At 39.2% G+C, this 16,103-nt stretch overlaps 1 protein-coding gene across 1 annotated transcript; it reads left to right on the forward strand.

Annotated features, from left to right (window-relative positions):
• The first annotated feature begins 154 nt into the window (after positions 1-154).
• ccdc92ba (coiled-coil domain containing 92Ba) lies at positions 155-12,857 on the forward strand. The gene is made up of 4 exons (XM_008425610.2): positions 155-723; positions 1,212-1,356; positions 6,626-6,673; positions 10,657-12,857. Exons 2-4 carry the CDS (start codon positions 1,224-1,226, stop codon positions 11,361-11,363), a joined length of 888 nt encoding a protein of 295 aa, XP_008423832.1. The 5' UTR covers positions 155-723; positions 1,212-1,223; the 3' UTR covers positions 11,364-12,857.
• Positions 12,858-16,103: the final 3,246 nt, after the last annotated feature.

Here is a 16,103-nt window from a genome sequence, read left to right on the forward strand (position 1 = left end):
AGTTATGCTGTGCAAAAATACTTTTTAAAACACACACACACACACACACACAATCCTTTTTGGACCCGAAAAGGACTGATACGTATATCAGCTCTGTTTGTGGGAAGCAGAAGAAAAAATCCTTTCTCTCTCTCTTAGAAAGTTTTATTGCTCCGAGGGGCAACTTTCCAGTTTCTGCCCTTCTATATTGATCCTGATGCGCGTTGACGCGCAGCTGTCAGGTCCTCTCTCCTCCAATCAGCTGGCCCTCTCACTCTGTCGTACGATGCTCTGATCACGGTGGCTTGTTTTCATCGTTTCCCAGTTGCATCCAGCAGCTCTCTGCTTCGCTCCGCGGATGAAGAAGGAGCACAGGCATCCTGGGAAACAACAGTAATCATTATTATTATTATAATAATAGTAATGGACTGCGCACCGCCAGGCTGTCCTACATCCCGTCCCTGATTGATGCTCTTCCCTGCGAGGCTCGGCGCAGACGTTGCAAGGAGGAGCGGCTTTGTCGGAGGACCGATGGGGCCGCGCAGCCTCTCTCCCCTCTAAATAAACGGCGTCACATGCCGCTGGGAAGCGCTTAATCGCTTCAGATGAGAGGAGTTGCGGTGAATGTCGCATCCCGCAGGATTTGGAGCAGCGCCTGAGAGCAGCATGCCCGCATCACAGGGCGTTTTATAACGCGTCTGTGTCATTTTCTCTCGAGTCAAGCTGGTTAGCCTCACTTTGAAGGTAAGCAAGAGTCTTTCTCGGAGAGCTGCCTGCATCCTCTGCTAATTTGACTCATTAGCAGGGGCGCCTCTAGAAAGTTTCTGAACGGGTGACCAGATGGGGGTCACTCACCTTGGTGCACCAAAACTAAAGCAATAATAGAATTTCAAGTGGTGTGATGTTGTTGTGTCTTGAGAAAGGCAATGAGTGAATGAAAGACACTTAAAAAATGTTGGCTAATGACTAAGAAGGTCAAAATGGATGAATAAATACATTTACCATCTTGTCATGTTACTTAAACACAAACTTCAATGGGATTTTTATCTAATATGTTGGTGTGGAAATGTCAAGTAAGGAAAATAATGCATTGTTTAAATTTTTTTTAAAAGAGGAAACAAATGCATGCAAACTTGTGGCCTTGATTGAACAGATTTTCTTCTGTTGAGCTTCACACAGCGGCACGTTTAGAAAGTCAGCCTCTTATTTTGTTCTCCCTCTGCCCCCTGCAGACTCCTGCAGCCATGGGTGAGGAAAGCCGGCTCTCTCATCAGATCCAGAGCGTGGAGAGGAGCGTGGTGTTCCTCAGGCAGGAGCACCTCACTCTGCTCCACGGCCTCCACCTGGAGATCCTCTCCCTGCAGAAACGCTGCTCAGGTGAGGGAAGCGTGCAGCTGCTTGTGTAACCCTGACGCTCCGCGAATGTCTGTTTGATTCTGAACGTCGCTTTTGCAAGCTGATGTTTACCGTTTCTGCGTTGCTGGCATGAAAATGTTAGACTTTGGAAAGGATTCGTGTTTGTTTGTTTTGTAGTGGATTAGATTAAGGTTGAATTTCAATGCATGTCTTTATGTGGTAAATATTAAATAAAAAATAAATAAATAAAAGTTTTTCTTTTGGTTGATTGTTCGTGTAAAAGGAGTATAAATTTAAAAACATCACGCTTTACAAAAAAAAATTAAATAGCCTGTTGAAGATTATTTATGCCCTTCTTAATATTTAATTATCAGACATATTCCATGTTCCTGATGGTATTTTGATGGATTTGGCGACGTGGAAAGGCCTTCTTGGTATCACTCTAATCTTTAGCATAGATTAGATTCAAGTCTGGACTTTGACTGGGCCACCTCAGTACGCCGATATTGCTTCCTCGAGGAAAGATCACGTTAAACTGTGAATAATTTTTGGCTTTACTAAAATGTTGCTCCACTTTACATTAAGAACTCACAAAACGATACATTAAGATGAAACGATACCTGTAGTGTCGCTGTACGAATGCTGTAGATGTCTCATAGAGTTCACGTCCCGGTGACACGACTATGACGAGAATCTAGTTGTCAAAACGGTGTGACAAATTCAATTCTATTACTTTAGATTTATTGGTTATTCAGATAATTTAAGAAATGTAAGAAGTTTATTGTTTCTTATATTTTATGTAAGAAATAATTTAAGAAAGAAAAAAGTGATTTTTTTTTTTCGTTTTTTGTATTTGAAAATGTCTAAATATTTTTCAGTATGGCGTATTTAATTCCCTGTGATCTCATCCTCATGTCAAAGATTTCTCTTGTTAATCTTCTTTAAGCATCCCTTGTATTTTCTTCTTAGTGACCACAGCTCTTAATTAATCAGGAAGGACTCCAATTATTAATCCTTTCTCCCCAAGACAGGACTTGGTCAGTAAATACAGACTCCTGCGTTTATGTTTTTGTTTTGTTTTGTTTAAAAATGATATTATAATCCATCAGGCTTCTGACTCTAATGGAAGAAAGCATCCATTGTTTGGCTGATGTGACCACATCACCATGAGTCACGTTCAGACAGAGGCTACATGATGACATCATGCTGCTTTCTTGTTTGGAGAGTAATGGATTCATCTTCTGTGTAAACATGCTCCCATATCGTTAGATTTACGGCCTTTTCATGGAGATGTTATTCATTTTTGGGCATTCCTAGAAGTAATTTCTCTTGCTTTTGTCTCCACAAACTACCTTTAATCAAATCTAACTCAGTTTTTAGCCTTTTTTTTGGAACTAAGGCAGCTTTTTTGTCCCAGCATGAAGAAAAAAAAAGCAACACACTTTTCTTTTTTTTATTTTTATTGCCAGACATGCAGTAAAATATGTCTACAGATATAAGGGTAATTGTTTTTCCATTAATCTCATAGCTCCAGTAATCCATAAAAAAGGGATTGTGGTGCACAGACACAGGCAGAGCAGAGGGGGGGAAGGGTTGGTGTGTTTACGTGAGAGAGACGGATGGATGGCTCTGTGCCACGCAGGGTGACCAGCTGTGCTGAAAACACCCCCTTCATCACTCTGTAGCACCAGCAACTTCACATCTGGTCAGCGCAGCTGGACCGGTGACATCACACGCCTCCTAAAAAAATGAAACACTCCCACCACCCACCGCTTCGTTCTCTCCTCTTCGTCTGCTTTCAAGAGCAGATGCCATGAGAGACTGTTTACAGTTTTGGGCGTTCGCTGATGCTCAGGTTTCTCTGATTTGTAAAGTGTTTGAGAGAGAGGCTCAAAAACTGAACACCATTAGAGCAGTGCAACCTAGAGATCTTTGTATCCCAGTATAATGAGATTTTTTTTTTAAAAAGCAGCTATTATGACAAAACTCTTGATATAATTAGATAATGAAGCTGTTGTCACAACAAAACGAGCCAGACGTGCTTTTCAGAAGAACAGGATAACTGAACGTTCGTCAAGAGAAAACAAACCTAAGATCTGATTTCTCAACGCGAAATGCTAAAGAAGTCGTCTCAAGAGCACAGCATTAAAATATTATATACGTTTCAGCCGTCAGTTTAGTTGGAGTCTCTTGCTGAAATCTCACCATCCACCTCGATGGTCGCACGGCTTTTATTGAAAGCAGTTCGTCGCATAATAAGACATGCTTCCTTTTGGAGCATTTATGTTTGCAGTGCACCTATGTGTGCAATAGGTTTTACGAAGGGGACGTTTCTTAATGTCTGCAGATGAAATGTGTGTTTTCAGTCCGCTCACTAATCTGCCGCCTTGAAGGTTGCTGCAAGGTTGAGCCGAGCATGTTGTGATCATCAGCTGCGTCTTTCTGCTGCTGACCTTTTATTGCTTCCTGAATTTTCTCATCAGCATAAATGCCTCTTTGCTGCCGTCTCCTCCAGCCACACGCTAATTCACTTCTTTAAATTAGGTCTTTTTTTTCCCCCTCCCCTGCTTTAGTGCACGTTTTATTGTCTGTGTCAGTAGGTTTGTCCTTCAGGATATCTTTGCAGTGTTCAAGGCAGAATCAATGAAACAGGAAACCTCTAATGCTCAGTTATGGGCTGCTGAAGATAAGGCTGACCTACAAAGCGTTGCTGGATGCTGCAATGTGCTGAATGCTCCGTTTTCAGTCCTTCCTCACTATCGGCATGTTGTTAATGAATTGGCTGCATAAGTGTTGATGGTGCAGAAGGATAACAAGAAATTGGAGCTTTTGAAGCTCTTCAGCCGTCCTCCATTACCATAAAACCAGCTGCTGGAAAGTTTTCTGACAGTATTTCCATCCCTTACCCTTTTGCTGCTGTTCCCTCTTGATCACAAAAGTAAATAAGTTCTTATCCAGGCCTGTCACAATAACAAATTTGTCTTTGATAAATTGTCCCAGACGTTATTGCCATAAACGATAATATTGTTCTTTAGAGGCCATTTTCAAATAATATAACTGTATAATATACGGCATAATAACGCTCCAACTAACTCTGAAAGATCAATAAACTGTAAATTGTAGCAAACTTTTAACACTGGAACTCTTTAAATATCTAAAATAAAACTAAACTGCAAATAAAATAAGTTATGAAATCTCTGTGAACAAAGTTAATCTTCAAAAAACGGGATAGTTGAGACCAAAGCAACAAACTGAAGACTTTTGTCCTGCAATTTTGGTGGAAAGAGAGAGAAAAGGGAAAAATGACTGAGTTTGTTTTAATTTATCTTGCGATTAATTGATTTATTACATATTGCGACAGGCCTATGACCTTATCATCTAGTAAAGAAATTCCACTGTTTGGAAGGTTTGTGCCTGAAAATAGACATATTTAGAAATTTCCTCTTGCAGAAATATTTCTGTACGTTCAGACATATCTGAGGATTAGATGAGCCAGCCGTCGTCCCCCAAATGCTGAGCTGAAGTGTGTGACAGATTCGCTGGCTGAGCGGATGTCTGATGCTAACACGCTGATTGACGGGCCAGACACAAGCAGCGATCCTCCTACGCCTTTTCACTTCAAGCTGTCTTTGGCTTAATTAATAAATGAGCATCGTAAACAGAGTAGTCGGGTGTTTGAAAAAAACTATAGTAAGTACGATCATAATAATTTTGGTTATTGTCTTGGTGATGAAAAGGTGTTTGCATCCCTGAATTAATGAAGTGTGAAATGAGGAGATTTCAAAGGGATGAACTGGTTGTTTACAGACCGTGATGCGTTCAGGTGAGCTTCAGCGATGTGGGGAAACGACAAGTCCCAGAGAACTATCCCAGACTGGATTTATTTCCATACAGCTCACAGTCATGCTCGAGGCTTAGAGGATGAGAGGATTAGTAAATCTCCTGCTCTAAGCAGAACTGAAACGATTACCTATATTTCCTGCATCTTCCTGATTTTTTAAAAAAATAGTTTTTTTTGTAATATTTCTTTCTGTTCTTGCACTTCCTGTTTTGGTGTCACTTTACTTTCCTTTTTCTACAAATGGTTTCGAATTACCTGGTGTATGATAAAAGGTATAAAAGTAAAATTGTCTTGTACAGCAGACAAAGATCAGAGATTTTTTTTAATCAGTTTTATGTTTTGACCTCCTGATTCTCTTTAGCTATTTTTATTTCTTTTTTTTTTACTTTCTGGATCAAATGAGAAATTAGCCATCTTCAAAATAGAAATGCTTAGAACAAAGGGAACGGGTTAAAAAATATATCCTATATTAAGTTGTACTGTAGGTTGTTGACATCACGTCTTATTCTGTGTTTTTTTTTACCTGTAGTTTACATAGAACTGTGGGATTTCTTAAAGGGCCAACGACCCAAACTCTGAGCTGAACAGAGTCTAAAGTGTCCAAATTGCCCCCATTGGTGCCATTAATGCCCCTAATACTCTGATTGTTCTGATTATAATTTATAAGTCTGTCACGCCATATTATAATTGAAAAAGTCTTTTGGGTCAAAGATGAAGCATCTTAGAGAAAGAGGAGAAGACTAGTCGCCCTCTACTATGGCCTTTAGGATTTTTATAACATAATTTTCTGAAACGGCATTAAATTAGGACCTGATTGTTTCAGATGAATTGATCACAGATCTGGAAATCTCCTTCAGTCCTGTTTGTGTGCATCTTCTCCTTTAAGATTCAAACTGACCCCTGGTGTTTCTATAGAGGCATTACAAGGACAGAAAAGACTCTTCATCGCTAAACAACTTGCCTTGTGATGAGCCAAACCATTTCAGTTACCTGTTGCCTTTTTATGGTTTGTATGAAACGCAGGCTAAAGTTTAATTGTTTAGGGACCAGGCTGTGCAGCATCGTCAGCTTTTGTTTTGCTAAATGTGGCATGGTTTGCAGAGCAGAAAGCCAAATGCTGAGCTTGTGGATGGTTTCTGTTTCTTTATGTTTCCTCTTGAACCTGAGCCTCCAGTTTCTTTTTTTATTTAAATATGTATTGATTCCACTGAGACACTGAAATCCATGTAAAGGAACACTACAGACCGTTTTTAATAGATTATGTTGGGATGGCTCCACCGAGTCTATTCCATACAGTTTTTGATGATTTCACATTTTGATTTGAGTAAATTATTCATGAGTTTTCTGAGAATATGCTATAAACTGTAGCTAACATGTGTAAACAGAATAAATAAAACAAGATATGATTCGTCTCTGTGACGCCGTTTTTTTTTTTTTTTCTCATTTCAGAGCTGACGAGTGAGAGGAAATCGAAGCCTCCAGGCAGGACGCAGATAGGTATGCACCTTCTGAAAGATCTGGAAAAGTCTGGGGTTGATTTAGTAATTTTCATATTCTGGATAAGCACAGAAAGGTTAAAATTGAGTATGGGTAAAACTTTGAAATCCAAATCTATGAAAAACGAAGGGGCCCTTTACATTGATGATGATGATGTTGCTCCTTCACTGTTGAACACATGAAGACTTGTAGTTTGTCTTACTGCCACACACTTACTAAATAACAAAAAAATGGGTTTTTAACAGCTTGCTGAGCCTCATTTTAATGTTTTTGAACTAGACCAAAGTTGTTTTTTTAATTATTATTATTTTACTTATTTATTTTTGGTTTGGATTCAAACAAAGCACGGAAATTCCTATGTTATTTTTTATCATTATTTTTGTTAAATTATCATCATTGATCCCAGTCATTTAGAGGATCTGCATTTGATTCTTGGTAATTCTGTCCCGTTCTTATGCGTTAGAGATTCTAATTGAGCAAAGTTTCACTTTGCTACAGTTTCAAAAGAATCAAAAAAAAAATCAAACTACCCAAACTATGCAAATGTTTAATGCTTAACTGCACATATTCCCCTCAAATCTGACGGGAAACTCTTGATCAAGTCGTTTGAAATGGAAAGTTTGTGGGAGTCCTGATATGTGCCAAATGTCTTTCTCAACTTTATCTTGTTCCATCATTCAAAAGTATTAGTGCATGTTAAATTTTTCACATTGACAGATTAAAATCACAAATCTTCTTTTTTAAATTTTTTTTGTGTGACGTATCCAAATAAAGTAGTACTTATTATGAGGAAGTAAACAAATGCATTGCTATGTACAAATAAAAGTTTGAAGTGTGGCTTAGATTTATATTCAGCCACCTGAACAGAAAGTACCAAACAGCGTAGGTGGGATCATGTTGCTAAGAACCTTATTTTTTAGTTTTTGCCTTTCATTTAACCTGGGAAGTCCCACTGACAACAAAATCTATTTTAAAAGGGAAATTTGGCAAAGAAGGCAGCAGCAGTTTTGCTACTATTAAGAACACGAGATAAAAAACAGTATGACGAGTTGACATTTTTCACCTGCTTTGAATGTATGTATAATAGTTGGAGCTTGAAGCAGAAACTTCAAGCTACAACAATGATTGTAGGTCATTGTTGTTTAGACACAAGTCAAATGAGAAGTGATGAAACCTAAAACCAGACAAATGTGGATTTCAGGGCATATACAGGGAGAAATAAGTAGGTAATAAATCTCCCATTTAGTCTTTTTTTTATTATTATTTCAAAACTGTGCACAACTTTGCATTATTCTATCACAGACAATTTACCAAAAAAAACACACTAAAGCTTGTTCCTGTAATGAGCAAAGTGTGAAAATGTGCTGCCTCTTGGACTTTTATTCTACCCTTTGCTCTGAGGACACAAAGACAGACAAAGGTTTACGTCCCCAGCTGACCACCCCTCCCATCCCTCAGGGGAACCCATCCCTGTCAGCAGCTCATCCTTCATCCCTGCACCAGCTAAGAGAGAGAAACCTCTGACAAAGTGTTCGCAGGCCATGAATGTTTTACTCCGCTGGTCATATGTGCAGTTTTGCTGTGGGAAAAAAATTTGCAACACCTCTGCTAGAGTGTAAGATACACACACGAGATCCAACAACTTCGCCTGGTGGCTGATGTCCAGTTGTGGCTGCAGAGACGGGCTCCATTTTGTCACATGGAATTAGACACAGAGATGAGGAAGAGGAGTGAAAAGGCGAGCGAGGAGTAAGAAGTGGGTTTTGTCTTGGGTGCATTACTCAGCCATTAGATCCCTTTATTTCCAGGGCAGGTTATCCCCCAATCCATTAATACAACATGGCCTTACAAATCGATCCATTCCCTTTTTTCTTCTTCTGCTCCAGTTTCTACTGGAGGTCCCATTGGGAGTGTCTGCTTACAGACATTACTCAGATGTAAGGCCTGGAAAAGAAAGAGAGAGATGAAGAAGTGGAAGGAGAGAGGCGAGAGGAGAGGGATGAGGAGTTGGGACGCGGGTCGGTGACAGACGTGGAGGAGGGGAGGATAGCATTACGGCCATGATGAAAAAGAAAGCGCGCTATCTCCAATTTCTAGGAATTTAGGTATCAAGTCATATCAAAAACAATCTAGTCTTCAACTGGGGGCAAATGTATTTGGATCTGATTTAGTTTATTGCTTTATTTCAAGCCATTTAGAAGAAAAATAAATGCTTATTGTACCCCTTGAAAAAAGAAAAAAACAAATGTATGCATCCACATATACACAAATATTTACAATAACTATACATACAGTAAGGACAAGATATCTTCTGAGTCATCCTGTTCATTTTGTAATAAAACTGTATTTAGCTTAAAAATAAGTAGGAGGAAGATTGTGTGTCTGCCACTGTAATTTTTAGACATTCTAATTTGTAATAATGCATCCCAATAGATTACTGCTGATTCCTCTGTATGGTTAAGAAAACATTCCAATTAAATGCACTTAACCCTCCTGTTATCCTCATTTTCTGTGTATAGGGAAAACACATACAAATTTCTGTCATTTTGACCCGAGGACAACACAGACATCATTGCTTTGGAGCATGATTCAACAAAATGATCTGATTCCACACATTATCAACATTCAAGCAGGGAGGTGGTGGTGTGATGATGTGGAGCTGCTCTGGTTGCTTTCAGCAGTTCCTTCTGCTGTAATGCAGTGTTTCACCACATGGTGGCACCACTTGCCTTATTATGACCAGTAGGTCCTCCTTTTATTCTCCTCTCCTGTGTGTATTCTTGTGTGCTCTCTTGCAACATATAGTAAAGTTGCCTCTTCATTTTTTTTTTTTGTTTTTTTTTTTGCTTCAGTTGAATAAATACTTGTAGGAAGTTAAAAGTCGTTGCTCATTTGCCACCAACCTCCACACGTCTGACTTCACCTCCGCCTCGCGTTGCACGCTTGAGGAAACTGAAGCCCGCTTTGGGTTAAGCAGCAGGACAATGATCCACAGCAGAGTCACTGAACTTCACCGACTCAGGGCTTTGAGCCTGAACCTCCTCTGCCTGGAGGTGGGACTGAAACGGCTCAAAGGTTGTCCGCAGAAACTAAAAGACAACAAAAAAATTAAACAGCACAATGTGGGAGACCTAACCTTGGCAGGAAACCGACAGCAGATGAGTCTGACTTTGGGGCTTTCTGTTGAGAATAGTATACTGCTGATTCCCAATATTTATTAGGTGGACCAGTCATCCTGCCATGTAGAAGGACTACAAATTAAAATATGTTCATAAAGACAAGGCAGAATATATTAATAATTTCCCCATTCCATTTGGTTTATAACAAGAGGGGAAAGTATCTAACAGGAAGGATTCGATTTAGACATTATCTGCAACATGCAGAATATGTGTGGGAGGAGTCAAACCCTGCATGTCAATGTGAACGCATCAGGTGCGCTGTGAAATACAGTAATGGCAGCACTGTGCTGCGGATATTTTTATTTTCAGCAGAAAGAAGGAAGCTGGTCAGATTTGATGGGAAGTTGAAATACGAAGTAGCTGAAATTACTAAAAATGAATTGCTCTACAGTAAGACAGAAACAAGGACGATCGAATCAAAACACGACCAAAACTACAAAACAACCCGTAATCCTGACAGCCACAGGTTCTCAAATGTGTTAAGGTTTTGTCTGGATCATTCTTACATGCTTAGACCTAAAACTCTTGGATGTAGCTCAGGCTGCTAATATTACTGAGTCATCTTACCAGAGCACCCCATGTTATCTGTATCCAACACATGACCAATCACTATCTTTAAAAAGAACCTCTTCTGGCTTTTCTTTTTCTCCACCAATTTCTTTTGCTTTGCCACTTTTCCATAAGGGCTAGACAGTAGTTGCCGGGTCCTGTGCTTGATTTTATCTAAGCGTCTAAGGGTGAAAGGGCCCTACTTATGCAGTAAACATTTCTAAGATATTCATACTTGCTCTGCTTCTGTGACAGAGTTACTGGAGGAAGAGGAGATGCTGGAGGCCCGCTGCAAGGAGCTGGAAACGCGTCTGGATGAGCAGGAGTACACTCTGGGAGAGCTCCGGAAGGAGCTGGGCCACAAAGGAGAGCTGGTGGGAGCCCTCAGGGCCAACCTCAAGGAAAAGGAGCGTCACTTCCTGGAGGAACTCAAACGGCGCAGCCACTGCTCCACCGTGCTGAACACGGAGCTTCAGAAGCAGACGGAGGCGGCGGCATACCTCTCCTTCCAGCTGCACGCCGCCAAGCAGAAGCTGCACCACCAGAGGATGCAGCAGAGGCAGGGACTCCTGGCCAGAGCCAGCAGCCAGGGGGTCCAGCTGGGAGCCGAGCAGAACTCCCCCCTCACCGGAGCCTCCCCGTCCTCTCCTGTGGTCAAACCCAAGCGTAAGAACATCAGGATGTCTTCCAGAGTGGAGCGCGCTCGGGAGTGCGTCCCCATAGAGAAAGTGCTGGGCCCCGCAGAGCCCACAGCCATGCCGGACCCGGCGCTCTTCCTGCAGCCTCGCAGGCACAGAGCCCGCTCCAGACACACTGTGGCACAAAGACAGCCTCCCCTGGGCCTGGAGAGGGACGGCCAGGAGGAAGGAGGCGGGGAGGGAGCGGTGGAGGTCCACGACGATGCAGCCAGACTGATGTCTTCAGCAGCAGCGCCCCCTGCTGCTCAGACCAACGCAGATTAGCGTCTGAGCATCTCTGCTTTCACCCTACAGTGGGACTGCTGTATGCTATCTTCCATCAGACTGTTAATACTATTATCTTTTGCTCTGCACCTTGACTGAATTATTACTGAGACTGGTTTTAGCTATTTAATTACCGTACACCTACTGCTAATACTTTTCTAATAATCTTTAATATATTCCTAAAATAACTTGCATAGCAAACGTCGGTGAGTGTCACGACTTAGGTTTACACTGCTGTTAGACGCTCTGCGTGCTGCAGAGCCTTAATTTTGAAGCTTTGATTTGTAAAGACGGTGAGTTTGACCTCGGCCCAGTCAACTGAGATCTTCCAAGGCCGACTATAAATCAGGCTGTGTGTCCCAGTGTTTGTGTCCTCCGACTGAGTCGCAGCTGGAAATACCTGAGTGGGAGCAGAGCGTGTGTGTGTTTTAATCACAATGAGCAGAATATAACACATGGAAAATGAGAGTTTGTAATTATTTTAGAAATTGTAAGGCCTTTTTTAGCAGACTATACTGCACATTCAGATTTACAACTCTGTTTACCGAATACCATTTACTTAAAATAGTTCAGAAGTAAAATGTTTAAGCTGAAAAATGTTAGCATAACCTTGCAACAGCACATTTCATTTCATATATCAATTTTTTTTTTTCAACCTTTTCTTCTCAGTTGTGTTCAGGCTTGTAGCTCAGGATACCTTTGTTAAGTTTACAAGTCCAAAGTAAAAAATAATTACATAAAAAAACTCAAAAGTATTATTGTTTAATGCAATGTCAACCCAAGATAAAAGCAGATATAGTAAAAATTTCAGGTGTTCAAGTGGAGATTAATGTCCATTTATTCATGAAGGAGAAACACGGTTTTTAAAATAATGAGCTCTACAGTAATTGTCTACAACATAGCAGAAGTGAATGGAAACAGCTGAAAGTCTAACTTTTCTCCAAAGAACCGGCTCGCGTCATGTATCACTACAGTGACCTAATTGTCAACAATCTAGTCTGGAGACTCAAATGTCTAGAGTTTTCTCTCAACACAAAAACTCGTCTGAGTTTTAAAATAATCACTTCAAACTTCTGAAGTGATGTTGAAAGGGCTGGTAAAATGCCAATATGGAATCTATCACTAATTTGGCTCAGACACTGGGGAAAAAAAAGAACTGTGGTTTCAGATCTTTTTTTTTGTACCAGCATAAGACAGATGAGAAGTAAAAACCACTGAATTTCCAATATCTCTCTGTTATTTCAAAACATGTCTATAGCGTGTTAGACTTGCTTTAGGTAAAATTTATTGTTTGTCTCTTGAGTTGTAATTCCAGTTTTTTATCCACAGACAAATTATCGTTTGAAGAAAACTACTTTAAAAAACAAAAAGAATCAGATGTAGTTCAAATCTATGCAAACATTTAAAAATAATAAAAGTTACTCTTCTATATTTAATAATAATTTCTTGCTATGGAAAATACTTCAGTTGTGAAGATTAAAAGCTGAACTTGTGCCTCAGTGCCTGTCTTGATGATCTTCAGGGTTTTTCTTTGGGTTGAAACTTCACAGAACAAGGCTGCATTCAGGTAACTCTCGGCTGTGACTCGTTGGACCGTGAGATCTGGGTCAGTTTTCCCCTTCACCATGTTGCCATGGTAACCCAAACTCAGAGGTGCCCACCAAGAGACATCTATAGAGGGCCACTGCGATGAGCTTACTGACTTCGTTTAGTCAGACAGTTTTATGCATCACATATTTTATAAATATGAATTTTAAAAAAAGGACTTTTACACGTATTTATGTCATTAATGTCTTTTTTTTTTTTTTTGGAATTTGTCGAGATTATTTGCCGCCGCCTTTGAAAATTTCTGCCCAACCCCCTTCAGTTTTCACATCTACAAATCATTTGGTACCCAAGCCCTTAGCTTGATTTATTTAATTTAATATGTGTTGCTAGTGATCCTAAATTATAAAAATATTCGGTAACACTTTATTTGAAGGGGTGTGCATAAGACTGGCATGACACGTACATGACATCTGTCATCAACAAGAAGGAGTCTTCATGAATGTTTATGGATGTTGTCATTCAGTAAATGATGACACTTTTAATGCAAAGTTGACTATTTATACTTTTAATGGAAATTTTAATAGAACTTTGCATTCAAATGGTCATTATTGACCAAAATAATGCAAAGTTTACACTTTTAATGCAACTTTTAGTGCAACTTTGCCTTAAAAGTGTCACTATTTACCGAATGACACTTCATGACAACAGTTGTAAACATTCATGAAGACTTCTTCATGTTTTGTGTCATGTTTATGACAGTGCCATGTAACACTTCAAATAAAGTGTTAAAATATTCAAAGCTACATTTTATTTGATTTTGTATCTTTGTGTGCTTTTTTTTTCATTACAGCAAATTTCCATTGAGTGTGGTTCTGATTTCCATTTGATCCTGTCAAATAAGACCAATCCTATGATTATGGCCAATAATCTAACAAAAAAAAAAAGTCTGTGCGACCTTTGTTTATATGACTCCATTGTTCATTGAAGTCGTATAAACAAACTGCGCTGCAGCCGACATCAACAGAACCACTTTAAATGATTAACTGAACCAAACAACCTGCGTGAAACGGCGAAGGGGCGAAGCGACCAGCGCCCAGACTTCCTCAGGTGTGGCTTCTCTGCTGAACTGCGACTTCATCTGTTGCTTTGTTGTGTTGGAGTTTCTTTTGACCTCAGGAGAACAAACAAACAAAAAGACTTTCGTCTTTAAGGAGTCTGTACATTTTAAAGGCTGGTTTTACTTGTTTGTGTCTCTTTACTGTTAAAAATCTTCACAAAGACAGTAAATATCCAGGAGTCATCTCTCTCTGGAAATGAGAAGGTGATGACCACTGGTGTTAACACCACTAAGATATAAATTAAATGTAAACTTTTTTTTTATATGTCTTTTAGGAAAGTTTTTTTTTTCTGCTGACTGGAAGAAGGCAATCTCTAAAAAGTAACTACTACTCTGTAGTTGCAGCCTTATAGCAGAGGATTTGTGCACGATGAAATAAGCAGGGCAGGGTGGAAATTTCGTCTCTCAGTTTGGGATTTATAAATATCATTTTACTGTGTGTAATTCTCAGTGCTATGCTCTGAATTTTCTGTGTTATTAACGTCAAACGTGATTTTACTGCTGTCCTGATTTGCTTCCTTCCTAATTTCCGAGTTAAATGTTTAGCACTACATATACAACAATATGTTAATAGATGATTGATTATTTGTATTTATATTTAAGATTACATATTCTAGAAAGAGCTAAAGAGGAATTACCTTTATATTTTGTAATAATCTAACCTTCTGAGTTTGGTTTGTAACTTTGACTGATAGATTTGTTTCTTTGCTTCCACTTCTTAAGCAAATAGGAATATTATTGCATCCCTTTATGGACTGTCTTAGTTAAAATGAATTATTTTGCTAGATATCTTAACCCACCCTCTGGTTGTTATTTTGTTTTTCCAAGACGGCTGTTGCACTGAAAATAGGACATGCAGACATTAGACTGTTAGACTCCCTTACTGCAACATTTTTCTCCTACATCTTCTAGTTTGGCACAAAGTAATCGCAACACATTTTAAAATCTATGATTTTTTTTTCCCCTTTAATATTCCAGCTGCAGTGACTCATCCAAGCCTGGATTGATCACTTCCAACTTTTTACAACATATTGAGAGAAATCTCAGCTGACGGAAGAATACAAATCATAATCATTTAAAGATTTACTCTGTTTATTAAAACAGAAAAAAGGAAGCAGCAATGCCTCTATACTTTCTCATTGTTTAGGTCTAAAGTAGATTTTTCTGGACTGTATTTATTTACCTCCATCAACCCACTTCTTGGACATGTTTTCTTGTTTATTTCTAGCAATAATGCTGTGCGGGACTCGACATGGGATGAAGAAAGGTGTCCCTTAAGGTTCTTGTCCTGGTTTGGCCTGTGGCTGAGCATGAGATGCTGATTACCGCATATACTGTGCTGGCAACCTACAGTGAAACTGTACCAAAAATGGAATAAAAAGGGGGACTGCTGAGTGTGCCGAATACTTTGTTGTTGAAAGTTAATCTGAGGCAATTAAAGAGAAATTTTGCAAGTGTATTAATGAATTCACAGAAAGAACTTTGTCTTATTTTTGCAGTCTTTTTATATTTAGAAGTATTGTTATTAAGGACGATTTAGAATAATACGCTAAACGTTCAAATTTGATCCCACCGGCCCAAATAGTTGGGCCTTCTAAGAACATACTTTTTGTCTTCATCTGATATTAAGTCAAACATTTCCTGTTTAGCTCAGTTCGGTAAAATATTTCCTAAATATGAGGCAGTGAGGAGGAAAAGGTTACATCTTTTCATGTGTGTGTAAAACTATTTAGTTTTAGCTTAGCATAAAATTATTTCTTAAAAGATTTATACACGATTAGACAAATTTTCACTCAATTAAGGACGTTTTTACATGACAAATGTAAAAACGGTGACAAAGCTGGTGACAAATGTTTAGAAATGTTGCACTAGGATTGTGTGCAGAAGACCAAACCTAGACTGTCATCCTAAAAAAAAGTAAGAACTTATAATCCTTGAGTATAAATCACTTCATATCTATTTGGATGCTGGTGTATAATTTTAAACTAACGAAGAATAAATTACATTTGATTCCTCTTATATATTTAACAGGGCAAACAGATAAATTACTAGAAAGAAAAGTTAAGATCTGGATA

This window comes from Poecilia reticulata, linkage group LG13 (genome assembly GCF_000633615.1).
Source record: "Poecilia reticulata strain Guanapo linkage group LG13, Guppy_female_1.0+MT, whole genome shotgun sequence".
NCBI lineage: Eukaryota > Metazoa > Chordata > Actinopteri > Cyprinodontiformes > Poeciliidae > Poecilia > Poecilia reticulata.